Source organism: Capsella rubella, unplaced genomic scaffold, assembly GCF_000375325.1.
Source record: "Capsella rubella cultivar Monte Gargano unplaced genomic scaffold, Caprub1_0 scaffold_5, whole genome shotgun sequence".
In the NCBI taxonomy this organism is placed as follows: Eukaryota; Viridiplantae; Streptophyta; class Magnoliopsida; order Brassicales; family Brassicaceae; genus Capsella; species Capsella rubella.
Window position 1 is genome coordinate 8,267,755 of NW_006238919.1, and position 26,910 is coordinate 8,294,664.

The 26,910-nt window shown below is 35.1% G+C and overlaps 6 protein-coding genes across 8 annotated transcripts; 4 read left to right on the forward strand and 2 right to left on the reverse strand.

Moving 5' to 3' along the window:
• The first annotated feature begins 3,252 nt into the window (after positions 1 to 3,252).
• Positions 3,253 to 7,442, forward strand: LOC17887233 (probable pectinesterase/pectinesterase inhibitor 34). The gene is made up of 3 exons (XM_006290714.2): positions 3,253 to 4,334; positions 4,505 to 4,641; positions 6,559 to 7,442. The coding sequence occupies exons 1-3, from the start codon at positions 3,361 to 3,363 to the stop codon at positions 7,254 to 7,256; spliced, it is 1,809 nt and encodes a 602-aa protein (XP_006290776.1). The 5' UTR covers positions 3,253 to 3,360; the 3' UTR covers positions 7,257 to 7,442.
• A 911-nt stretch (positions 7,443 to 8,353) lies between these two features.
• Positions 8,354 to 10,625, forward strand: LOC17886930 (pentatricopeptide repeat-containing protein At3g49240, mitochondrial). Its single transcript, XM_006290657.2, has one exon. It carries the CDS (start codon positions 8,462 to 8,464, stop codon positions 10,412 to 10,414), a length of 1,953 nt encoding a protein of 650 aa, XP_006290719.1. The 5' UTR covers positions 8,354 to 8,461; the 3' UTR covers positions 10,415 to 10,625.
• Positions 10,626 to 10,723: 98 nt separating this feature from the next.
• Positions 10,724 to 13,466, reverse strand: LOC17885956 (protein DEFECTIVE IN MERISTEM SILENCING 3). The gene is made up of 7 exons (XM_023782236.1): positions 13,321 to 13,466; positions 12,747 to 13,017; positions 12,425 to 12,656; positions 12,088 to 12,279; positions 11,639 to 11,959; positions 11,317 to 11,536; positions 10,724 to 11,099 (listed from the first exon to the last, which is right to left on the reverse strand). The coding sequence occupies exons 1-6, from the start codon at positions 13,339 to 13,341 to the stop codon at positions 11,317 to 11,319; spliced, it is 1,257 nt and encodes a 418-aa protein (XP_023638004.1). The 5' UTR covers positions 13,342 to 13,466; the 3' UTR covers positions 10,724 to 11,099.
• Positions 13,467 to 15,541: 2,075 nt separating this feature from the next.
• LOC17886077 (protein IQ-DOMAIN 1) lies at positions 15,542 to 18,955 on the forward strand. 2 transcript variants are annotated; one of them, XM_006291002.2, is made up of 7 exons: positions 15,542 to 15,667; positions 15,867 to 15,979; positions 17,022 to 17,345; positions 17,537 to 17,759; positions 17,843 to 17,928; positions 18,013 to 18,078; positions 18,183 to 18,955. In XM_006291002.2, the coding sequence occupies exons 2-7, from the start codon at positions 15,902 to 15,904 to the stop codon at positions 18,807 to 18,809; spliced, it is 1,404 nt and encodes a 467-aa protein (XP_006291064.1). In that variant the 5' UTR covers positions 15,542 to 15,667; positions 15,867 to 15,901; the 3' UTR covers positions 18,810 to 18,955. The 2 variants fall into 2 exon arrangements, with proteins under 2 accessions (XP_006291064.1, XP_023639138.1); XM_023783370.1 differs by having other exon boundaries at positions 15,543 to 15,667; positions 15,854 to 15,979.
• Positions 18,956 to 20,171: 1,216 nt separating this feature from the next.
• Positions 20,172 to 23,401, forward strand: LOC17887307 (protein ABIL2). Of its 2 annotated transcripts, XM_023782671.1 has the most exons (11): positions 20,172 to 20,524; positions 20,860 to 20,929; positions 21,345 to 21,493; positions 21,708 to 21,790; positions 21,879 to 22,029; positions 22,165 to 22,264; positions 22,351 to 22,443; positions 22,543 to 22,585; positions 22,687 to 22,778; positions 22,871 to 22,995; positions 23,082 to 23,401. In XM_023782671.1, the coding sequence occupies exons 3-11, from the start codon at positions 21,416 to 21,418 to the stop codon at positions 23,253 to 23,255; spliced, it is 939 nt and encodes a 312-aa protein (XP_023638439.1). In that variant the 5' UTR covers positions 20,172 to 20,524; positions 20,860 to 20,929; positions 21,345 to 21,415; the 3' UTR covers positions 23,256 to 23,401. The 2 variants fall into 2 exon arrangements, with proteins under 2 accessions (XP_023638439.1, XP_006291525.1); XM_006291463.2 differs by lacking the exon at positions 20,860 to 20,929.
• A 351-nt stretch (positions 23,402 to 23,752) lies between these two features.
• On the reverse strand, positions 23,753 to 26,828 carry LOC17887409 (acidic proline-rich protein PRP25). Its single transcript, XM_023782996.1, has 4 exons — positions 26,726 to 26,828; positions 26,377 to 26,591; positions 26,071 to 26,319; positions 23,753 to 23,990 (listed from the first exon to the last, which is right to left on the reverse strand). Exons 1-4 carry the CDS (start codon positions 26,808 to 26,810, stop codon positions 23,772 to 23,774), a joined length of 768 nt encoding a protein of 255 aa, XP_023638764.1. The 5' UTR covers positions 26,811 to 26,828; the 3' UTR covers positions 23,753 to 23,771.
• Positions 26,829 to 26,910: the final 82 nt, after the last annotated feature.

The window sequence follows — 26,910 nt, forward strand, 5'->3', positions numbered from 1 at the left end:
AATCCTTAATGGAGAACTTGTAGTCTTAAAGAAAACAAGATTAGATCAATACAAATTGTCATGGTTATGTGGAAGGATATATTTAAATAATCCATAGTATAATGTAACATGTCCATGTCAATATACAATACTAGACCAAATTCTTAATGGAGAACTCGTAATCGAGAAAAAAGCAAGATTAGATCAATATGACGTATCATGGGTTATATGGAATGATATAACTAATAAATATGATTAATGTTTTTAAATGGGTTATGAAATTAGGTCGCTATAAAGTGAGGAGCCAAAAAACACAAAACACTATGGTGGTGGGTTTCAACATTGATGACAGAGCATCAACTTCTTATGTACTAACATTTTCATTAATAGTATTTTTGGTTAAGCACAAAAACAGTATCATATATAACAGTGTTGGGTAAGTCTATACTTTGAATTTTCTGGCTGTCAACCAATACAAACCGCAACAATCGTTCTATAAAATATGTTAGACGTAAACGTATTATGGACGTAAAGTTAAACAATACGCTTACGACAATATCACAAAATTTACCCATATACTTCCATAGTTCCATTAACTATTCTAGAAGACATTTATTTGGTTAGTGGTTGCTTCGGATGTAAATATATACAAAGATCATTTTTGGTAGTTCTTTACTCTATAGTAATAATCTACCTACACTCATAATTTTTCTCTTATGGGCTATGAACAAACTGGCCCTTTTGGCACTCATGTATCCAAGTACCAACACAACATGAGTACTCTTTAGTTTTTTACATTAGTAGACACGGTTCTTAACTCTAACTTCTATAAATTTATTTTGACATTAGGTTTTTTTATAACCTTATTCATTGAAATTACATAAGAAAGAAGACGTTGTCACTGTTTACAAACCAGTTAAGGAGACATGGACATTGTTGAATAATAATGCTTCTTTTACATATTATATTGTCTAAAATACCATTTTTGCCCAACCATTTTCTCAATATTCTTATAAATTTGCCATTTTTCCATTTTAGAAAAATAAACATTTGAGAATTTTTTCCTTAAAACATATACTTCGATAACAAAACTATACCCTACAAAAATCTGAAACCTAATAAACTCAAATATCATATGTAAATCTGTGTTTTTGTAGATAAGAAAATGGCAAGAAAATGGCAATTTTGAAAAAAATTGATTTTATTGATCTCTGATCCTTGCCAATTGATCAATCTCTCGATGTTTAAATGTAAATAGCACTTCCATGAATCTCGTAGTCCAACTCCTAATGGCTTTTATGCATGTAATGGTGAAGCTTAGTGTTGTCCATGTGTTCCTTTCTAGTGTAGTACATACTAACTAGAATCCCAAATACTAGCATGACTCTAACACCAAGATTAATGCACTATATCCAGCCTCTTCTGCATCAAACTCCACTTGAACTCCCTAGCTATAAGCCATCCCAAACCATCATATCTTGCGCTGTTCACTGTCCACACATACCAAAAATTATTTGGAGCGTCATGATTACTCTTCATCCACCCTTCTGTCGGCATCCTCCATGGCATTGATCTGGTGCTTCATAAACACATTTGGTCACACGGATAGAGAGTTAGAAAATTAAATTTCGAGTCAATCTTATGAATCTTTCCATTCAAGCAACAGACTTTTAATCTATGTTACTTTTTATCATTTCTTTTTGAACAACCTTTTCCTATAGTATTCAATTTATTTATTCTGACCATTGTTTGATTAATATATAACTTTTTATTTTATGTTCACAAAGTTTCTTTTACGTTTTATAGCAAAATGAATGTTTCATTTACATTGTTCAACTCATATCACAATATATATATATATAACTAGAAAACATTAGTACTTACAAACAATTGTCACATGGATTTTCAAACAAAGGCTACAAATAAAAACGATTGTGTACGTCGTTTTGTTTAGTTTCAGAGTCATCAAAATAAAACTCAGATTTTGAACTGATATAAAACTTACTCCTTAAGTTAGCAACTTTTAAAAATTAAAAAGAGAAAGGAGAGATATAGAACTTTCCAAACATTATTGAGCATGTTCTGATACTTGGACTAACCATATTGAAAGAGATGGCATAATCACTTTAATTATACAACACACACAACTTATCTTATATTATATGTTTAATTTAAATATTCTTAAAACAATATAACGTCTACCTATATATGCTTAATACTTGGTTACGTCCCATTCTCACTGCATAATAGAATTACAAAGAAAACGATATGTGTATTAAGTCAAGGTGACGTGTAAACTGGTTTATAGAACCATACAGATTTATATCATCAACTAGAATAATTTAACTTAAATTCGTAACGTTGAAAATATAAAAAAGAACAACGTGAGATGTCTGTGTAATGAGAAACAATGGGGGGTCTTTTCTAGTCGCATTATCGCATAGTTGAGTCGTTTTTTTTTCTTTCTCTGATGTGCTGATTTCGGAAAAACAGATGGATTTTTTATTTTAAAAAACATTTTGTCAAGATTTAATAAATTTCGATGAACTGTTTAAGTGTTTATAAACTATTACGGAATAGTCTTAAGAGAATATTACGAGAAAAAGAAGACAGAAAATAATGTTCACTATCATATCATCAAGTTTAACCTCAGGTTGGTAGATGCCAGCTCATGTTCTTTAATACCCACATTATATTATAGTATCGATTTCAAGATTTAGATTTGATATGTAAATGTTTTAAATATGACAATACTATATGTTTTCAATCCCAAATAATCTAAGCGTAGTATTCATTACTAATTAACTACCACCACCAGCATTATACTGTAATGTTGGCTTTAATGAACTGTCTAAACTGAACGGCGCAATTATACTGTATGTAGAAAATATTAGATTTTTTATATAAAAACTACACTGTCAATGAATATGAGCTAAAAATACATGTCAATTAGTTTGTTAACCAATTATGAGATAGTTTTTTATCAAAAAATATACATGTCGATGAATAAAAAAACAAAATACGATAGATTCTATAAAAGATTTTAAACTTTTGGAAACATAATACGTGTATTTATACGGAATTTATATTCTAAAAAAAAATCATGTCGACGAATAACAAAAGTTCACTAGAATAACACAAATAATTAGAGCTAAATCGATAAAGCAATTTTTATTCTTATTGTTAAAAATGAATAATTCAATGACGCGTGTCCCACCAATAAACACCACTCACTCTCTCATATATACTTCTTCACATTTGACAATCCTTTCACTCACACATATATATATATACCACACAGAGTCACACACATTGTTTTAGAATGTAAATAAAAACACAACCAAACTGAGTAAAGAAGAGACTAAACCCAAGAAAACAACAATGGGATACGAAAGGCTCGGACCATCCGGAGCAACAACTGGTTCGGTCACAACCTCCACTACTAACACTACTGCTCCGATCTTAACCCAAGTCTCCACGTCATCACAACCGCAGAACAACCATCGGAGAAGCAAGAAGAAGCTTGTAGTGTCATCAATCGTCTTAGCCATCGCACTTATCCTAGCCGCAGCGATCTTCGCCGGAGTTAGATCACGTCTCAAACTAAGCGAGTCCGTTCCAGGCCTAGCACGTAAACCAAGCCAAGCTATCTCCAAAGCCTGTGGGTTAACTCGTTTCCCCGACTTATGCGTTGACTCACTCTTGGACTTCCCTGGCTCACTCGCCGCTTCCTCTTCCAAAGATCTAATCCACGTGACGGTGAACATGACGCTTCACCACTTCAGCCACGCTCTCTACTCATCTACCTCCTTCTCCTTCGTCGACATGCCCCCACGTGCTCGCTCAGCTTACGACGCTTGCGTCGAGCTACTAGACGACTCAGTCGACGCGCTCTCACGCGCTCTCTCCTCAGTCGTATCATCCTCCGCGAAGTCACAAGACGTTACGACGTGGCTTAGCGCAGCTCTGACGAACCACGACACGTGCACCGAAGGGTTCGACGACGTCGACGACGGTAAAGTGAAGGATCAGATGACGGCGGCGTTAAAGAACCTCTCGGAGCTAGTTAGCAACTGTCTTGCGATATTCTCTGCGAGCCACGAGGGAGACGACTTCGCCGGAGTGCCGATACAGAACAGGAGGCTGCTAGGAGTGGCGGAGGAAAAGGACGAGAAGTTCCCGAGATGGATGAGGAGAAGAGAACGTGAGATATTGGAAATGCCGGTATCTCAGATACAAGCTGATATAATCGTCTCGAAAGACGGTAACGGCACGTGCAAAACTATATCGGAAGCTATCAAGAAAGCTCCTCAGAACAGTACTCGCCGGACTATTATCTACGTCAAGGCCGGAAGGTATAATTACGTTTCTACCCTTCGCGTTACTCGATGTTATTACTACACAACTGTTATGTCCGTGAATGACGAAAGTGAAAAAAAAAAAAAAAATGTACGGAAGGGTTAATAATTGCGTATCTGACTGATTCTTACTGTGATCTCTGTGTTTTGTTTATTTTCTTGGAAAGGTATGAAGAGAACAACCTCAAGGTCGGTAGGAAAAAAATAAATTTGATGTTCGTTGGAGATGGGAAGGGTAAAACTGTCATTTCTGGAGGGAAAAGCATTTTTGACAACATTACTACTTTCCACACGGCGTCGTTTGGTGAGTTTCTAATTTTTCTATTTTTTTAAGCTAAATCTCACTCATCCTTTTTACCATTACCTTTTTCACTTTTTGAACTCTTTTTAAATAATACAACAATAATGATAAATAGTTTAAAGTGAAAAAAAAACACGTTACTATTGCAATTAAACAAATACAACAAGAAGTATAATACATTTGATACACTAATCTTTTTGAGGTTCGAAAAATCAGAAAGATCTTTTTTAGTGCCATCAAAGAAAAATTTACAGATCTTTTCATGTTAATTAAAATCTTTAAAAGGAGTTATACGGTGGTCAACATTTATGATTTAATAAATGTCGTTTTTGTTGCCATTGGTTTAATATATACTTTTTGATATTCATATTTTTTTTACTGAAAAAGGTATTAATATATAAAAGTTAATACTGTGAGGAGAATTATTGGAATCAGATACGTGAAGGAGGGCCATGAGCTAGGCTGTCTGATAGATTTCTGAGTGATAGGTTTTTTTTTTCTATATAAAAAAGTGTCTGGTTTTTAGATTCTCTTAAATTCAGAAATTTTTACGAATATTAGTTGTCTTTTCACCACTTGTGTGTTTATATTCTTTCATATGAATTATGGACCACTAAAAAACCCATTTTTAAGTAAATACTTGTAAATATAGGTTGTAGTACTCAGACCAGTAACAAAGTCAATATTATGGACCACTAATTTTCTTTTACAAATAGTGACATTTTCCTGTTTTGGTATTTTCTTAAACTTTTCTGCGAAGGCACTCATCGTTAATCATCGTTAGTCATTTGCCCATATTCATAGAACCTTCTTCTTACCGCAGCCTGCACTTTAAATTATTACTTTTGACCAACTTTTTCTACCACTCATGCTAGTTCACCACCTAAAGTTGTAGTTTTTACGTAAGTTTTACGTAAATCGGCTCAGTTTTGATCTTCAACGCCTAGGTTTTTTATTTATAGAAACTTAAATTTGATATCATCTTATAATGCGTTTTGGATTGACTTTTCGTCTTTTCCATATGATAACGATTTGAATTTGATTAGGTAACAACACTAACACTGAATCGGACATCCTATGTGATGCTGCCGCTTATCCAACTAAAACTCACATGCATGTTGTTGTGGGTCTTTATGTTCATTCAATGCTCACACAGCTCAATTCAAACCCAAAACATAGAACATTCTTTTCATAAAATACTTTACGTTTCATCTTATATCCATTCCTAAATACACACATCCACTTACGTTCATGAATAAATGCATACTCCACATATAACATAGAGACACGCACATATGAAAATACAGATATGCAAATTTGTGCATACACAAAAAAAGAAGAATATGAGCGTATCGTAAGGTTCAAAGTAGCTAGAGCTAGGCTGCGCAATTGCTGACCACACATAATTGTATATATATAAACATGCATGATGGGAGACAGAGAAGCGTAGCATTTATTTTGCATATATAGTTGGAGGTGGGTCATCGCTCATTATTTTAGTTGAACGCGTTTGAGAGACCACTCAACTCAGTAGTTGTTTGTTTGCATACTACATTTCTAGGTAACGACATTTTCTCGCATACTAGTTTTTGCTTTAATTATATATAAATCTAGTTGAATTAGTTTCGTCTCACTGCATTTGTTGCATCCATATTTAGTCCTTAAACATGTACTACATTGATAATATTAACTTTATTTGCTTTATCTTATGTGAAACAAATTAAAGAATATAAATATTCTACATGTTACCAGATGTTGTCGATCAATAGTTTTAAATACTTTTACTGAGTACTCCACCTCTAGATTAATGTATTGCTTCATTGATGATGAGTTAAGTTATGTTGCTTTATTTTATTTTAAAGAGTTATGTAAAAGACAAAACATAATTGTGTTATTTCTTGTTTTGTTTTTTTCTTCCAGCCGCGACCGGAGCTGGATTTATTGCAAGGGACATCACATTCGAGAATTGGGCCGGTCCAGCGAAGCACCAAGCCGTGGCTCTCCGTGTTGGAGCTGACCACGCTGTGATCTACCGATGCAATATAATAGGTTACCAAGACACACTTTACGTCCATTCGAACCGTCAATTCTTCCGCGAATGCGATATCTACGGTACAGTCGATTTTATCTTCGGTAACGCAGCCGTAGTGCTACAAAACTGTAGCATCTACGCACGTAAACCAATGGATCTTCAGAAAAACACAATCACGGCTCAAAACAGAAAAGACCCGAACCAAAACACTGGAATATCGATACATGCGTCGAGGGTTTTGGCAACATCAGATCTCCAAACGACAAACGGTAGCATCCAAACGTATCTAGGCCGACCGTGGAAGTTATTCTCTAGGACAGTGTATATGATGACGTACATCGGTGGTCATGTACACACGAGAGGTTGGCTCGAGTGGAACACAACGTTTGCTTTAGATACGTTGTATTACGGAGAGTATTTGAACAGTGGACCTGGGTCAGGTCTCGGACAACGTGTAAAGTGGCCTGGCTATCGGGTCATTAACTCAACGGCCGAGGCGAACCGGTTCACGGTGGCAGAGTTTATATACGGTTCGTCGTGGTTGCCTTCGACCGGAGTTTCGTTCTTGGCCGGATTAAGCATATAGGTAGAGAAAAAAAAAAAAAACTGAAATGCTTATGTTTTTCCGATGAATTGTTTCATTCTTACTGGTCCCTATATTAATGGACATATCATTAATCCTATAAATATATATAAACATCTTTTAACTTTTAAATGTATTTCTCAAGAGGTATTATTTCAATAAGATCTACTCGAGGATAGTTTTCCATTATGTTTCTTGGCACTATCAATAAATCTAACTCGATCGGTGTGAATACTGAAGTAATTACATTCATTTTGATTAGAAATATAAAGTTTATATTATTGTCATTAAAACGAAAAGAAAATTAATAGTTTTACTTTAATGTTTTCTTTTGTTTATGTGTGTGACAAAACGAGAGCTAAAAAGTCCATCGACATAATTTTCTTCGACGACCGACTAAATGGGTTTCGAAAAGACTATTAAACACGAAATTATTTGTATTCAAACATTTTGTAATACTTTATTGCTCTTAAAAACATAATAAAAAAACAAATAAGCTATGAAATTTGGATGTGTCGGTGCTGATGTGGTTGTGAGAGAGACTGAAAGAGGAACCGAATAGGTCACGGCCGATGACCGACACTGACTGTGGGGTCTTATGATTTTGGGAACTTATGTTCTCTAGTCGTGTTCCATGTTCTCTGACCACTTAATTTTCAATATCCAATAATACCAAAAACACCAATTTCGTCACTTTCCTAATTACTTGTTTTCTTACGTTATACTAAATATCATTGAGAAAACAACATATACATAAGAAATTTGATGACACAAGTGTAGCTAAGTTATGTAATCTAGTGGTTTTTTTGCTTCACGTCAGCAATTTGAAACTCCTAAGGTCAAATTATATCCATGATATAAGTCCATAACTAATTTATAGCAAATGTTTTTTTTTTTATTTCACAAAAATATCACCATTTATAATGTTAAAAATAATTTGTCACAGTTGCTAAAAATTTCACCTTGCATGTTTTTACCATCTACAGTTTTACATCATGAAATTCAAAAAACTCGAGCTTAAGGCCCAAAAGAGCCCATATATGAAATGGCCACACCAAAACATACATATCCTCGTTCCCAAACAATCCCTAAACCTCATCGTCTCCAACCAAACCCCAAAAGTCCTAAAACCCTAACAAGAACCCTTTACTTCTCTCATTTCCACTCATTTTTCCCAATCACACTGAGAAATCTCAAAAAATTCAACCATGTCGATCGCCAAAGCCGCCTTTTTGAACCACCTTCAAACACTGGCGAGATCCTACCGTCCCCGTGTCCCGCCGCAGCCATTTCTCGCCGTCCGATTCATGTCATTCGCGACGCAAGAAGAAGCCGCTGCTGAACGTCGCCGTCGTAAGCGTCGTCTTCGTATGGAGCCACCGGTTAACTCATTCAACAGATCTCAGCAGCAGCAGAATCAGCAATCTCAAATCTCTAGACCAATTCAGAACCCAAATATCCCCAAATTGCCTGATTCTGTGGCTGCTCTCGTTGGGAAACGCCTCGATCTACATAATCATATACTGAAATTGATCAGAGAGAATGATCTGGAAGAAGCTGCTCTGTATACTCGTCACTCAGTGTATTCGAATTGCCGGCCGACGATTTTCACTGTGAACTCTGTTTTAGCGGCGCAGCTTCGACAAGCTAAGTATGGAGCGCTTCTGCAATTGCATGGATTCATTAATCAAGCTGGTATTGCACCTAATATCGTCACATACAATTTGATTTTCCAGGCTTATCTTGATGTTAGGAAACCCGAAATTGCGTTGGAGCATTACAAGTTGTTTATGGATAATGCTCCGTTGAATCCTTCCATTGCCACGTTTAGGATTTTAGTTAAGGGTTTAGTTAATAATGATAATCTTGAGAAAGCAATTGAGATTAAGGACGATATGGGTGTTAGAGGTTTTGTGGCAGACCCTGTTGTTTATAGTTATCTTATGATGGGGTGTGTGAAGAATTCTGATGCTGATGGTGTGTTAAAGCTGTATGAGGAGTTGAAGGAGAAGCTTGGTGGGTTTGTTGACAATGGTGTGATTTATGGGCAATTGATGAAGGGGTATTTCATGAAGGAGATGGAAAAAGAAGCCATGGAGTGTTATGAGGAAGCTATTGGAGAGAATTCAAAGGTAAGGATGAGCGCTATGGCGTATAACTATGTACTGGAGGCTTTGAGTGAGAACGGGAAGTTTGATGAGGCCTTGAAGTTGTTTGATGCGGTGAAAAAGGAACATGATCCACCGAGGCGTTTGGCTGTAAATTTGGGAACGTTTAATGTGATGGTTAATGGGTACTGTGCAGAAGGAAAGTTTGGGGAAGCTGTGGATGTTTTCAGGCAAATGGGTGATTCTAAGTGTAGTCCCGATACTTTATCGTTTAACAATCTGATGAATCAGCTGTGCGACAACGGATTGATGGCTGAGGCTGAGAAGCTTTATAGTGATATGGATGAGAAAAAGGTGAAGCCTGATGAGTACACATATGGGTTGTTAATGGATACTTGTTTCAAGGAAGGTAAGATAGATGAAGGAGCTGCGTATTACAAAACAATGGTTGAGTCTAATCTAAGACCAAACTTGGATGTGTATAACCGATTGCAAGATCAATTGGTTAAAGCTGAGAAACTCGACGATGCAAAATTCTTCTTCGATATGATGGTGAGCAAACTCAAGATGGACGATGAGGCTTACAAATTCATCATGAGGGTGTTAAGTGAAGCTGGTAGACTCGATGAGATGCTCAAGATTGTGGATGAGATGCTAGATGATGACACTGTCAGAGTGAGTGAGGAAATGCAAGAGTTTGTGAAAGAAGAGCTGAGGAAAGGAGGAAGAGAGGGAGATCTAGAGAAGCTGATGGAAGAGAAAGAGAGACTGAAAGCAGAGGCAAAGGCGAAAGCGTTAGAAGAAGCAGAAGAAAAGAAGAAGAATCAACAAATTAACATATCTTCTATTATTGGTCCAAGAGCAGTGGAAGAACTTGCTCGAAAAGAAGTGGAAGAACTTGCTCCAAAAGAAGTGGAAGAACTTGCTCCAGAAGCAGTGGAAGAAAAGAAAGAAACGGCAAAGCTGCAATGGGAAAATGACAATGGTAGTGTTGAAGAAGCCGATATTGTGGAGATGGCTCAAGGAGTAGAAGCAGGTGGAGCCAGCGGTTAGGATCTGCCGTCCTGCTGATGGTCTTTTAATACTTATTCTAGTCTCTACTTTTATCTTCCTTTTATTTAACTTTATGTAATTAGGGATCTGGTTGGGACAATAAGCATAAGCTATTATTTGTCTTTTTGCTATAATGTAGGTTTTGGCAAAATCTTTTATCAAGTTTGCTACTGCTTTCAATTTAACATGTATCGTAGCAAAATTGGTTTCACGTATGGTCTGTGTATACTATTCTTTATCATAATCTGTTACATATATTATATGCAACAAGAGATTGAAATTGCGTAACCATTTCTGACAATTTAAAAGTAAATTAGTGAACGAAATGTTTACGAAACATTGAGTTCCAAATTGCGGTACCGGTAAAAAACATATCAACTGATTAGAAAGCCTAGAAGATTATGTACACGGTCAAGTCAAAACCGAAACAACTAAAGACTAGAAACACAGTAGCAAAGCTATCCGTTCTAAACCGAGCCGATCTACCACCATTCCAGGAAATTTATTTAAATCTATCATCTGATCTAGATGTTTTCCATATCAAAATCTAAGCTGGAAACAAGTTTTTATAGTCAAAAAGGATTTGCTTCTTTCAGAAAGGATTCCTTTAGGAAGCAAGGGTCACTGTTACTCAGAGTTCCATGCTTCTTTGCTTGCTCTCTTTTTAGTTGGGTGTGTTCAATTGCTGGGGCAACACAACACATAAACAGATCATTAGTATTAGCCATAGAAACCTTTCAGGTAGGGATCTTTGAATTTTTGAACTAAAACCGAAACAAAGATATTATCATATCGACAATTTCCATGATTTGCTTCAATGCACTTATCAAAGTTTGGACTTGGTTGAAACATCTTAACCATGATAGAAGAGTCAGAAAAGACATGAGAATTAGTCTTACTACCTAATTAGTGGATGAACTCTGAGCCAAGCATCGAACAAACTCTTCTTTCTTCTTGCCAAAGTTGAAGACAGCATGCTCACGGAGTACTTGCTCTCGCTTCATGTCCTCCAGCATTTTTTCCTTCTTCCATTTCAGCTCTTTCATTTTCTTTTCTGTCTCACTATAGTTGTCCATTGTGCGCGAAGCAATTGGCTTTGCAAATCTCACGTTCACCTCATCACTGAAAATTGCATTGGGTTTAGAAAAGTGAAAATCAAGAAGAAAAGATAAGAATCCAAAGAGGGGACTAAGTTTTCGGCTTATAAAATTGTGAGAATGTTACCGGTTTCCAAGATTGATGATCCCCGGTTTCCTGATGATACCTCCATCCAAAGATATTGCACCATCAGTTATGCATGGGAGGGCGCTAATCATATCGTCCCTTTTTTTGTAAACTTGAAGACGGGAGAATAGACTGTAGAACAAGGTCTCACGAAGACCATATCCATATGATGTGACACAGAGCAAGTAAGCTGGATCGATTTGTATCATATTCACTGCAAATCCGAGAAACCCAGGAGGACACTCACCATTAGGCAATTTTGGTTTCAGAAGATCAAGCCTTCTTTGCGGATCATCAGCTATGTGCTGACCAACATACGGCCTAATAGTTATCAGATGAAATTATTAGAAAAAATTGCAGATGGAAGGTGTATCTAATCGTTGACCAAAAAAGGAAGTGCATCTAATAAAATTTGTAATCCATCAAAATGATTTAAACAGAAATAGTACTTCAGGTTTTCAAGGCAGATGGCATCAAAATTGTCTTTAATCGTCCAGTCAATCGAAGCGGCAAGTCCGTGAAGACCAGCAGTTCTATCAATGCTGCCTTGGTTGTCATAAGGCTCTAAAGCCACAACACTGTCGTGATTCTTGCATACAACTGCCAACATTGAGCGACTCCCTAAATAATTCGACAAAGTCCTGCATTTTCAAAATACCACGAGAGGAATCAGTCAGTTTTCAGATTAGGAAAAAAAAAACATAGCAAGAAAGGTTTGTAATAAAATATGTGACACTCAGAATTTGAAGGTAATATGAAAAAGAGGCAATGAGAAATGGAACTTACTGGCTAAGGTTCTCATCATTGACCTTCCCAAGTTTTGCTACAACACCAACAATACCTTTCGTCAGCATCCACTGAGAACCCTGAGCTCCATGACGAGTCTCAAGCAGACTTAAAACTCCAGCAGCTGAGTTTTTGTAGCGAAGGATCTGTTCATTAATATCTTCACCCTGAAGATTGGCATCAGAGGTTTCAATTCTAGGAGTAGGAGACGAATGAAGCTTACTCATATGAACTGCAAAAGAAAATGAAACAACGACATTGTAATTCACAAGAAAATCTCAGCTGAAATGTGGCTATATGCAAGAAACAATAAATCTCAGACCTTGCAAGTCAACGATTGCTTCATCCAATTTGTTTTTCTGTGCCTTGAGAAACTTTAGGTTATCCTCATGCTGTTTGATTTTGTTACCCATGACTTCAAGATCAGACTGAAGCCTCTTGGAATTGAACATAGCAAACTCAGCTTGAGCAATGCCTCCTCCTCCTCCTCCTCCTCCATTTTGAGTTTCATCTCTTGGAATTGGTGAAGATTGCTCCAAACCCATCATCGGTGATGGATTTCGAACATTCGACGGAGGGGTCTGAAACGAAATCTACAAATTGGATACAAAAACCACTCTTTCATAAACCCTAAACTCTGAAATTCCGTAAAAAAATCTGAAAAAGTTAAAAACCCTCAAAACTCAATCCAATGTGGTCCGCATGCAATAAAAAAAGAAACGAAATTTTCGAGAGTAGACACATGAATAAACAAGAAAGTAAGAGTCTTTAAGCTCCACTCTCCAGATTCCCAGAAACCTCAGAGAGACTTGATCGCGTAAAGAGAGATTATAAACTTAAAAAGTCCACATTTTTACGAGTAATCTCAGTAATTAAGGAAAGATTCTTCGACTAACCTGTTGACCATTCGGATACATTTCTCCACAGCTTCAATGTTTTCACCGAAGAATCTCTCTTTCCCTCTCTCTCTCTCTCTCTCTCTCTCTCTGCTTCGGCTTCTTCTCCAGTCTCTCTGAGTCTGATGAGTCTTCCTTCTTCTGAAGAAAAAACACAGACAATTGTTATGACGTAATTAATTAATAAATAAATCACTTTTTTGCCAAATATGTTCATCTTTCTGCGAAATATATTTTGGTTTTTATTATGAAGACAGTGTTGACAAAAAACGAAAGGCCCAATAAGCTTCGGGGAAACTGTAAATAATCCAAACGAGTGGGCTTTGTGCTTCATACTTCCTTCTAAGCCTGACTTTTCGCATGTTGTATATTTGACTTTCTTATGTTATTTATGTTTTTTCTCCTACAAATGGTATATATACACATTATGTTACAACATTTATAAGGAATGCTAAGCTTTGATTTACGAATATTTGATGTTTAAAAAATGGTTTAGTAGCTAAAGCATAAACAGGAAACATAATCACTGTGAGACAAAAACGCAAACAATTCCGCAATTTGATGAAAACCATGGATACGATGATGAGGCTCTCTCATCTATTTTCCTAATCGTATTGTCTCTTTGTTATCTTTTTTATTTTTGGTTTTTTGCCAAGGATTCAAAGTCAAATGTTATTACTTTGTAAAACCAAAATAAAATACATATAGCATATAAAAATGGTTTAGGTGGTCGTGTGGGATTGGGATATGTAATCATGTATGAGAGACTCTGAAACTCAAAAATGAGTAGTGAAATCGAAAGGTGGTCCAATATGAAGGTGGTGTAGGTCTTTGGGTCCTCATAAATAAAGTTAGGTCGCCGTTATTAAAACAACTGCACATTGTCATTTTTTGTTTTCTTTCTTTTTAATTCTGTTTTAGTTGACGACAAAAAAAAAAAAAAAAAAAAAAAAAAAATTCTGTTTTTTTTTTAGTATTTTTTTAAAAAAACAATAATTCGAGGTGTCATTTTTTTTGGCCAATTTTCTAAAAGGTAGGAATTTAACTAGTCGGCTCAAAAATATAAGCTTCTAACTAAAACAGTCGACCAAACTATTGTAATACGAGGAATAAAACAGTATTAGAAATGATAGAATATAACATAATTACAAGAAAAACTTATTAGTAATTTTGTTCAGATGCTCTTTTGGTGTCTTACTATGATATGATCTTTCATTGTTTAGATAAATGCATCTTCTAACTCTGAATGAAGTAAGTAATGAAAAGACTTTGTTGTTGCTGTCGTAGACCTATATACACATTTATCTTTTGTCATTTTGTTTTTCACAAACCCATCCAAAATCCGATGGATCTATCATATGAGCCCTCTCTATTCGATATATATTTTTTTTTGAATTCATTTGATATTTTAATATATTCAAAGTTTATAATTTTAAAATATTTTTAAGATAAATAATTTGTTTCGATAAATCTAGACTAATCATGTTACTTCACAAATGTTAATCATTTTAAATCACCACCTCATGTAATAATGCATATATATGTATAAGATCAATATTTATTTTTGAGATCAGTATAATACGTACTAACGGATAATATCATAACAGTCGGGAAATATTTAACAAAAAGAATAATTCAGTAATTACTAAATTAGAACATCATAGCAATAATCAAACTTTATTCTCACCGACAAACAAATTAGAATATTATTCAAAACTGAATTTTGATCAAAATAATTAGTTCATTATATGTACTAAATTTATATGTCTCGGTTTCAACTTTGTAAAATTCTCCGATTACTACAACTCCGAAATATACATCTTAATTATCAGAAATATGTAATTTAGTAAGAAATTCTAGATATAAAGGTCTACAAGTTCACAAAATGTAAGAAAAAGTCAAATCGTTTATATATATATATAAAACAAATATGTAAATACAAAAATTCGATCATTACAAATGTCAGAAGACTTATTAAATACAAAGTGAAAGAAATGGGATTTGATTGGCCTTAAAATGAGAAAAGACAAGAGTTAGAAGAAACCTCGTGAACTTCGTAAAAACACTTAACGGCGTTTTAACCGAACCACACGTGACTCCGTTTATGATTTTTCTCTCATTATCGGTGGTAAAACGAGTTGAGACATCTCCTCTCCTCCTTTCTCACGTCTCAACTTAAGTCTCTCTCTCTCTCTGTGACTTCTCTTCTCTCTCTATCTCTCTCTCACCTCTTCTTGTCTCTCTCCCACCTCTTCTTGTATCTCTCTCTCTCTCTCTCTCTCTCTCTCTCTCTCTCTAAACTTCAAGAATTGCTTCTAATGGTTTGATCATCACATTGCACAAACTTGTAAGTTCCTAATTTCGCATATATCTCTAACTTTTATGCATGTTAAGGTAAATTATATTACATTGTTATACATTTTGGGTTTGGCTATAGTACTTCTGAGTTGGTTTGGCTATATTGCAGTATTTTCAACTCTTTTTTTGGGAATCTTTAAAACATAATTATGTATATTTTTCACTAATTGTTCAGAAGTAATATATAGAGAGAGCTTATGATCAAAGAGTTTTGCCGGAAATAATGGGGAAGAAAGGGAGTGGTGGATGGTTCTCCACGGTGAAGAAGAAAGTCTTCAAATCCTCTCCTAAAGATTCAAAGGTTCTACTCATCACTCCTTTAGTTTTTGTTTTTTTCTCAAAATCATCATAGTTGGGACATTATTTAGTGGGCAATTTAGAAGTATGAAGAGGATGTGATCCTCATAATTAAAAACCATTGTTATAGGTTATAGCATTGAGAAAGAGAGAACTAATCATAATTATATCATGTTTAAGTAATATTAGGACTTTTAAACAACACATAACTTGAATGATAAGATATAACTAATTAATACGACCGCATAACTACTTCTTCATTAATAAGCAAATTTGGTTTTAATGTCTTTTTCTTCTTGATTAAAAAGCAATTTCTATATTAATTACATACACCATATTTGTTGCAATGAACACTATAAATTCTCTTATTTTTGTACATATTTTATGAATTTTGGTAAAATTGTATTTACGTGTATTGTAGCTTAAAAGGGAAAAGCAAATTAAATTATAGTACGATATTTTTCATCTTATAAATGAATGACATTGTGACAAGTTGAGTAACCAAGTAAATGTGTTTAGACTACCCTGTACGTATTTTGTTAATTAAAAGCTGAAAAAGATTGGTCCCCTTGTGAAAGAGATAGACCACGAAGGCTCCTTGTAAGAACATTTAGATATGATCTTTCATGACTCGTAAATAAAATCTTTTTTTTTTCTTTTTCTTTCTTCAATCTCCCAAAATTCATGTGCATAGCTTTGTGCCCTCACCATCACTCCACCCTATTTATTTCCCCACCTATAGATAAATCAAATTTATGTCAACTTGTATCTTTATATAGATATATATCTTCACATTACTATATAGTATATGTTCTTCTTTTACCACTATTCAAAGTTTTAGCCCCACAGTCTTTATCATTTTTTACTTTATACATTGGATCGATCTCAACCTCAAGTACTCATTGATTCTTACATTACTATAGTGGTAATGTACACAACCAAATAGTAGTAGACTAGTAGTTTTAGTAATCATAAGCATATTATTAGAAAAGTTTTCAAATGATTACTATCATTATTATGTCACACTTTAATTTAAATGCATGCAGAGAGAGAACAACGTTGGTAGTAATAACGCCGATAGATGGCAGCAGCAACACGATACGCAAGAAGTCGTGTCGTTTGAAAATTTTCCGGCGGAAAGCTCGCCGGAGATCTCTCATGACGTTGAGAGCACAGCTTCTACTCCAGCAACTAATGTTGGAGATAGAAAACACGCTATGGCTGTGGCTATGGCTACTGCAGCTGCCGCTGAAGCTGCTGTTGCAGCTGCACAAGCTGCCGCTAAAGTTGTTCGGCTTGCCGGTTACAACCGCCAGACGGAGGAAGATAGCGCCGCCGTGCTCATTCAATCACACTACAGAGGTTATTTGGTAAGTTCCCATCTTTCAATTTTTACTTTTGAAAATGACTCAAAATGCATTTTGCTTAAAATGTATAAATTCATTTGAGTACACTTTGATTAATTAGGTAGTAATGGTGTTTTGCATTTACGATTTATTGAACAACATAGTTTTGTTTTCCATTGTAAACTTATGAGGTTTTTATTTTTTCTTTATTGTAGGCGAGACGAGCACTTCGTGCCTTGAAAGGACTAGTTAGGCTACAAGCATTGGTCCGTGGTAACCATGTACGGAAACAGGCGCAAATGACTATGAAATGTATGCAAGCTTTGGTCCGCGTCCAAGGCCGAGTCAGAGCGAGAAGGCTCCAAGTGGCTCATGACCGGTTTAAGAAACAATTTGAGGAAGAAGAGAAGCGGTCCGGGATGGCAAAACCAAAAAACGGTACATATTCAAATGATTCCAGTACATATGATCAAACCACCTAATATTGTTGGTGATCATACTAATTTATATGGTTTAAACAGGGTTTGTGAATCACCAAACCGAACAAGAGAAACCGAAGAAATTGCACCAAGTGAACCGAACCAGCTTGTACCAAACTCCAGGAAAGGTAATGAGGAAATGTCTCACGTACGGACGTACCAAGACCACTATTGGAATCGTTTTAGCTGATCTATATGTTTTGCATTTACAGGAAAAAGAGAAGAGTGAAGGAATGATGAAACGAGAGAGGGCTCTTGCTTATGCATACACTTACCAGGTTGGTAGCCACTCTATTCTATTTCCCTTATTTTGTTAAAAGATATGCATTATAAAGGTCCTTAGTTAAACATCTCTTATAATGATTTGGTTTTCATATTGAAGCGCCAAATGCAACACACAAATAATGACGATACAAATGGGCCTGAGAGAAACCAGTGGGCTTGGAATTGGCTTGACCATTGGATGTCTTCTCAGCCATACACAGGCCGTCAAACTGGCCAGGCTCCCGGTCCCGGACAGTACAACCCACCTCCGTATCCGCCTTTTCCGACAGCCGCGGCAACCACAATTACATCTGATGATGTATCGGAAAAGACCGTGGAAATGGACATGGCCACTCCCACTAGCCTCAAGGACAATATAATCGGTCTTATCGATCGAGAGTATATAGACTTAGGATCATATAGACAAAGCCATAAGCAACGGAAAAGCCCAACACATATACCAAGCTACATGGCTCCAACAGCATCTGCAAAGGCCAAAGTCCGAGACCAAGGCACAACAGGAAAGCTACATGGAACTTCTTTTATGCCCTATTGGAACTCCTCCACGAAAAACGGGTCGATCAATGGATCGGGTTGTGATTCTTCAAGTTCAGGTGGAGCAATAACGTCAAGTTACCCTGGTCCTAGGAGTCCTAACCCAAAATCTGATATCCGACGTAAGCCGGTTAGTCCTAGTCAAAGTCCTACCGGGTTTGGAAAGAGAGGTTGGAGGCATGATCATTAGAAAGAAAGTATCTTAAATCTTGAATAAAAACTTACATGTGGTGTGGTTGGTTAATTGTCTTTGTTTGAAATATATTTTCGTTGTTACATAATTGTATATGACATTAATAATGGAACGTAACATGTCATCTCAAGTTTTTAATGTCACGGTCTAATTAAAAAGGAAAATCCTAATTCTACTTTGAATATGCGTAAGACTTTAAAACTTCTTATTAAAAATGATGCAATTGAAAGAAAATGAATTGCAGGTTTAATTAGTTGCACCAAAAAGTTTTGTTGGTGATAGGAAGTAACTGATGATATAAATTTGCACAAAATGATGATCGTTTCATATCATCATTAGTAACCACTCGAAAAGCACTATGTGATTGATAATGTTTCCGAGTTAAACAAGAATGATAAATAGAAATAATAACTAAAAGATCATGGAATCATAGTTTTCATTTCAAAAAGTAGTCAAGACTTACATGGCTGTCCAAAGACGTGCGTAGCTAAAATCATTGCATGTTTCTTTTTGTTTTCATTTTCACTTTTTTTTTTTCTTTCTTTTCTCTCAAAAGTTATTTTCGTTAAAAATGTTGGTATCCTAAATTACCAGACGACATGATCATAACTCATAAGCTTGTTACTTACAAATAAATTAATTTACACAAAGAAAAAAAGAACTATATTTAATCATCTAGCTGTTTTGAGTATGATGATCACATTCACATCTACTGTTATATTACTATTTTCTAGTTGTTAAAAGTTTTACCATCTAAACAGCAATTTAACTATCCACAAAGCCAATGTGATTAATCAATAAAACTATCTCATTTGATTCAATATGTTCATATATAAGTTGAGTATAGCTGCACAAGGTCCAATGACTCAAGCCAGCTGAAATCTGTTGCGACAAAGTATATTGACCACTTCTCCTCCAAAGTCCAAATATTGGAGTTCAAATCACACTATAGATGATGGTAACTTTTTAAGGATTTACCAGCAAAGCATTTGAGTTTGACATTGGTGAGGGAGTGAGTTTGGCAAGTTTGTTTTTCCTAAGAGATTTTCCATATCTTCAGTTTTTGTTTCATCTTTGGTGGTTTCGTTTTACGAGCTCGATTATTTAGTTACTTCGATTTCTTTGTTTATATTTTAGGTTTTTTTTCTTTTTAGAGTTTGTAATTTTTCAAGATATTTAGTGTTTTTGCTATATATTGAAAATAAATTATTTATTGCATTACTAATAAAAAAACAGATGACAAAAAAATAATACAATATGAATTTTGACCTTTTTATTTTGGAATTTGTTAAATCAAATGCATATATGAGAATTTTAATTTTTTTTTAAAGAAAGAAAAATAACAGAAAAAATAGCCAAAAAAACAGAAACGAGGGGAACAAAAAAGAGCGAGCGTTTCTCTCCGCAAATGATGGGACAAAACAAAAGTGGGTTAAGTCTCAGGTTTTGAGTTCTCTCTATACTCACTCTATAGTCTATATACCAACATCATCATCATCATCATCATCATCATCATCATCATCATCGCTCACTTCCTTCCTTCAAATCTCCCACCTAATCTAATTCACATTTGCCTCTTTTGCTCCTCTGTCGAAACCCGAACCGTTACTGTCTTCAAATCTTTCATTTTTCCTCAGACGAATTGGAGATCTCTCCTTCGAGTCAGCAGATACACCAATACGAAAGAGATTTAGACTGAACAATCGCCACAGGTTTGATTCCACTCTCATCATCTAAAAGTTTCAGTTGGAATTAGCTTGAAAAGGTCGAGACTTTTTTTTTGGGTTCTTTAGGATTTAGCTTGTGATTTTTGAATTGGGTTTTTGCTTTACTTCTTCTCTCACGATATATAGCAAGTTAAAGCTTTTGCCTTTTTTTTTATTGTTCTTGAGAAATATAAACATTTTGCACCTACTCTCAAAGTTTCTCTTTTTGTTTTTGTGTATTGTTTAATCCATATAGTCTCCTTCCTGGGAATTTTTTATAATCTTTAATAGAGTACTGTACTAATAAAAGATTCAAAGAAGATCTATGATGTTTGTTTCAGATCAAACTATTGGTTTGCTTTTGAGACCTCTGGATTGGATTCTACTTCTTGTCTGTTTCTTCTTATTTAGGTTAGTTATGAATCAAAAGCAATAGTCTTGTTTTATTATTATTTAAAAGGCAACATTTCTTTGCAAATCAATAGATTGTAATGAATCAAAGGATGTTTTGTCTGATAAAATTGATCCTGTTCTTGAAAAGAGTTTTTAATCTCAGGTTAACATATCACAATCTCTTTAATGCTTGTTACTTTAACACTTAGAAGTTGTGTACTCTCTCATATCTTTGTAGATGAATAGATTTGCTTGTAGCTTCTTATGTCTTTCTGATTATAGCATTTCGAAATGATACTTTTCCACGTTTTGGTTCATATGTAATTCAGAAAACTGTGGTTTTCTAGTGTTCTTGGAAAATATAAAATGAAACAGGTATAAAGATTGAGGTTTATCTGCATTCTTGTTTGGTAATTTCTCCTTTTTTCCACAGTGACAGGGAAAGCCAGACTTGAGAATCTGCTTCCTCTCGGTCGAAAGAAACAAAAGAGTGAAGCGGTTACAATGCCCGAGTCCCACGAAGCATCGAACTATGATGAGGTCTCTATGCAGCAAACCATGCTCTTTTCTGATGGTCTTCAGGTAGATTATGAATTTGCAAAAACATCATTTGGTTCTGAAGTTCCATCTGAAATAGAAGGATAATGAAATAAAGCACAAAGATACTTTCTATGCGTGAAAACGATGCAACAGTGTAATGATAGTTACGATCAAGATTTGTTAGTTGTTAAAATGTTCAATCATATCTCAGTTTTAAAAATGTCTTTGAAGCTTAACTGCTTGTCTTTTTTCTCAGGACTTGAAGAATCTACGAGCACAATTGTATTCAGCAGCTGAGTATTTTGAACTATCTTACACTACTGATGACAAAAAGCAGATGTGAGTTAGTATTTCAGCACCGCTTCAGATTAGTTGTGTCATTAAAAAACCTTTTTTTCTCGGTTATTCTCAGTTGCTGTTAATGCAGAGTTGTAGAGACTCTGAAAGATTATGCAGTGAAGGCTCTGGTGAATACAGTTGACCATTTAGGCTCTGTTACATATAAAGTGAATGACTTTATCGATGAAAAAGTTGATGAAGTTGCAGAGACCGAACTTCGAGTGTCTTGCATCGAACAGGTATAAAGGTTCCTCAAGAAACTTGTCTTTATCCATAAAGGTTCATACTTTAGGTTCTTTGTGACGTCGATTTTTCTTCTTCTGGTTACTGAGTTTGTGTGTTTATGTGGGACTTTTTTTTTGGATGGTGGTTAGAGGCTAAGGATGTGCCAAGAGTATATGGATCATGAAGGGCGTTCACAGCAATCACTTGTGATTGATACTCCGAAGTTCCATAAGAGATACATCTTACCTGGTAAATTCTCTATCTCTCTCTCTTTCTCACACACACACCGTTATAAATATCAGGGCCTCACAAGCAAAAGATGTATTCTTTATCAGCGGGTGAAATTATGACTGCTACCAATCTTGAAAAGCTCAAGTACTTTGGAAGTAGTTTAGAGGATGCAGATGACTGGAACCAATTTCGAAATGGTAGTTTGGTTTTTTCTCTGTTTCTTTTGTACAAATTCCAAAATCCAAGATTCAAGATATCTTCCTAACTTGTTTGGTATCTCTCTCGCTCTTTTAAAGCTGTTCGTGCTACAATCCGGGAAACACCTCCACTGCCAGTAAGGTACAAACACCAAACGCTTGCTCAGGAAAACATATTTAGAAAACAAAAGTAATGTGAAACGAGATGATTTTAACCGTGTTTCAATCTAATAACCTTTGCAGAAAATCGACATCTCAGACTTCATCTCCGCGGCTACCACCTCAACGATCAGCAACCTTTTCATTTACCTCTACCATTCCGAAGAAAGAACAAGGTAAGAACCGATATAGCTTGGTTTTCTTTTCCTGCTAGATTACAATCTAAATACCCGATCTTTTATTCATTGTTGTGGTGTGCTATAATCAGATAAGAGATCAGTTTCACCTCATCGGTTTCCGCTACTAAGATCAGGATCAGTCGCTACTCGGAAGTCAGCATCAATCAGCCGACCAACGACACCAAGCAAGAGCAGATCTATAACACCTATACGGGTATAAAGAGCTTCAGTTCAATACCAAAAGTTGTTTGTTTCATTAATCTTATCTCTTCTTGATTCTTCTTCTTTTACATTTTCCAGCATCCATCAGAACCAAGAAGATCAGCTTCGGTCCGGGTGGCATTCGAGAAAGAAAACCAGAAAGAAACAGAGCAGCAACAACCTAGCAAGAGCAAACGACTACTCAAGGCTTTGCTTAGCCGACGCAAAACCAAGAAAGACGACACTCTCTACACTTTCTTGGATGAATACTGAAATGCCAATACCGGTTTTCCGCTTTACTAAACCGGAAAATTGTAATTTTCACTCTTCTTTTTATATATTAATACATTACAAAATATAGAGAAAAATATATACTTTTTATTTTGTTGTAACGGTAATGTACACCGGATTTCTATTAATTGTGAATGCAATTTTACAATTCTTGAAACCAAACGAACACAGAATTTTTTTTTTTTTGGTTATTTCCGGTTCAGATGTACATCAAATTGCTTCTCCCCTCACAAACTAAGCCAGTAAATAGTAGTACTCAACCAATGTATCAACTGTAAAGCGATGTTCAAACCAGAGCCAAAGTGGTCTTTACCATAGTTTTAGTTTTATTTTATTTTATTGTACAACATAGATTTTAGTTTTGTTACACCAAAGATCCAAATATATATTTATTTTAATTAGGGTTGATATATATATATATATAGATTATATTTTCTTACCAAAAAAAATATATAGATTATATCTCATTACACCAAAGGTCCAAATATATAGGAGAATCTAACAAATGCATTTACAACCTCCAAATGCTAAGTCACATACCCAGTAACACCCAGGAGGACATGGCTGTTTTTGCGGATACACTGTTTCTTGGTTCATCACATGCGAGATAGACTCGTGCTGCATTAGATTTCGACTCTCTACCATCCCATTATTAGGTTTTATCTCGTCGTGGTTTGGTGGCGGTGGCTGTGGACGACCCGAAATGGTTGGTTTTGTCTCATCGTGGCTCTCTTCACATCCTAAAAAAAAAGTGAATTCAATAAACAACTTATTATATTATATTATAAATGTGAAATCCGTAATAATCAGACTAAATCTTTGATATTAATAAGAAATATCAAAATATATTATTTAAAACATTATCAAATTACTTGAAGAACACAATGGAAGAAGGAGCAAGAACGAAATGAGAACCACCATCTTCATCTTTGAAAGCATTTTCATTTTTGTTTCTGATGACATAAGATATATATTTTGGTTTTATTTGTTTGGAAGAGTGACACAAACTTCACTATATATATAACATACACATGTTCATAGTTTTCCGTTGGTGCACTACACATTGACTACATATTTAAAGTAAATCTTTTAGTTAATGATTTTCTTTCTTGGAAATTAATATAGTCAACAAATTTTCTACAGTGACAGGGAAAACCAGACATGAGAATCCGCTTCTTCTCTATCGAAAGAAACAAAAGAGTGAAGCGGTTTCAATGCCCGAGGCCGACTCCCACGAAGCATCGAATTATGACGAGGTCGCTATGCATCAAACCACGCTCTTTTCTAATGGTCTTCCGGTAGATTATGAATTTTCAACTGCTTGCTCTATTTCTCAGGACTTGAAGAATCTATCTACGACCACAATTGCACATCAAATTGCTTCTTTTTTTTTGTTTTTTAATCTCCCCTCACTAAACTAAGCAGGTAAATAGTAGTACTCAACCAATATATCAACTGTACTGTGATGATCAAACCAGAGCCAAAGTGGTCTTTACCATAGTTTTAGTTTTTTTTTTTATTGTGCAACATAGATTTTAGGTGCACTACACATTGGTGCACTACACATTATATATATAACATACACAGGTTCATAGTTATCCGTTGGTGCACTACACATTGACTACACATTTAAACTGAATCTTTTAGTTAAAGATTTTCTTTCTTGAAAATTAATAAATTAACAATTAGTCAACAAATTTTTAATGGCTTTCCAAAAATCATAAGCAAATTATACATAAATAATAAGGAAATTTGAATATCTAAAAATATAATTAATAAGGAACACCATTCACGAATTTTAAAAGATTTTTAAAGGGTTTTTTAAAATTTACAAGGATTTTTAAATGGTTCTGAAAATATTTACAAGGGTTTTAACTGGTTTTTAAAGTGATTTGCAAGAGTTTTTAAATAGTTTTTGAAGTTTATAAAGGATTTTAAAGGGTTTACTAGGGTTTCTAAATGGTTTTTAAAGATTTACAGGGACTTTAAAAAGAATTTATAAGAGTTTTAAAGGGATTTGCAAGGGTTTATAAAAATATTTACAAGATTTTTTAAAAGGTTTTTTTTATGGAATTAAGGAATAATTTTGGCAAAAAATATTTTGGCGGGAAATTTGGTAGAAATTTTTTGGAAGGAATATTATTTTTATTTGATGCAATATTTTTTTTTCATCTTTGGTTTACTAAAGAAGTGTAATTTAGTCATTTTGCACCTAGAATATGATATTTTTGAAAATGGACACCAGAGGAGGATAATTATACAAAAGGGTAACTCAAAAAGTTATTTTTGTAAATCCCGCTAAAATCATTGTTATTAGTTTCATGACTTTTAAATTCCTTACAAAACATATCTTATTATTCAAAAAATTTTAATTATTATTTGATTTAATAATTTTTATTAAATATATACGTTATTACTAAGAGATGAATAGTTTATCATATCTTATTAATAAAACACAACCTTCAAAATATATATATCGTACATAATCCAAGAATTGAAATTGGTTGAGTCACATGTTTATTATCGCGATAATTAAGAAAAAAAAAAAAACGATTGACCAGTTAGACCAAGTTTATTATAACATTTTATTTTCTTAATTTGATTACTTTGAGAGTTCACATATCATTTAAAAAATCATATTTTGAAAATATGATTCATCAGCATAAATCTTAGTTCATCCTAGGTGGTGGTGGCGTAAGACGACCCCACCCCAACTAGGTGGCACATTCGAAATGGTCAGTTTTATCTCATCATGGTTTGGTGACGGTGGTCGATGACCCCAACCAGTGAATTTTGCCTCATCATGGCTTGGTGGCGGTGGCCGGATAGGACGACCCCAACCAGTCAGTTTGGTCTCATCGTGGCTTGGTGGTGGTGGCTGTGGACGACCCGAAATGGTTGGTTTTGTCTCATCATGGCTTGGTGGCGGTGGCCGGATAGGACGACCCCAACCAGTCAGTTTGGTCTCATCGTGGCTTGGTGGTGGTGGCTGTGGACGACCCGAAATGGTTGGTTTTGTCTCATCATGGCTTGGTGGCGGTGGCCGGATAGGACGACCCCAACCAGTCAGTTTTGTCTCATCGTGGTTTTTTTTTTGTGGCCGCGCAGGACGACCCCAACCGTTCAATTTTGTCTTATCATGGTTTGGTGGAGGTGGCTGTGGACGACCCGAAATGGTTGGTTTTGTATCATCGTGGTTTGGTGGCGGTGGCTGTGGACGACCCGAAATGGTTGGTTTTGTATCATCGTGGTTTGGTGGCGGTGACTGTGGACGACCCGAAATGGTTGGTTTTGTCTCATCATGGCTCTCTTCAGATCCTAAAGAGAAAAGAGGAATTCAATAAACAACTTATTTTTATATTATAAGTGTGAAATCGGTAATAGTCATACTAGATTTTTGATATTAATAATGTAAAATATCTAATGATATTATTTAAACATTCTTAGATTACTTGAAGAACACAATGGAAGAAGGATCAAGAACGACATGAGAATCACTAGCTTCATCTTTGAAAACATTTTTATTTCAGAGGACATAAGATATATGTTTTGGTTTTATTGTTTGGAAGAGTGACACAAAATTCTCTCTATATATATATAACATACATAGGTTCATAGTTATCCATTGGTGCACAAG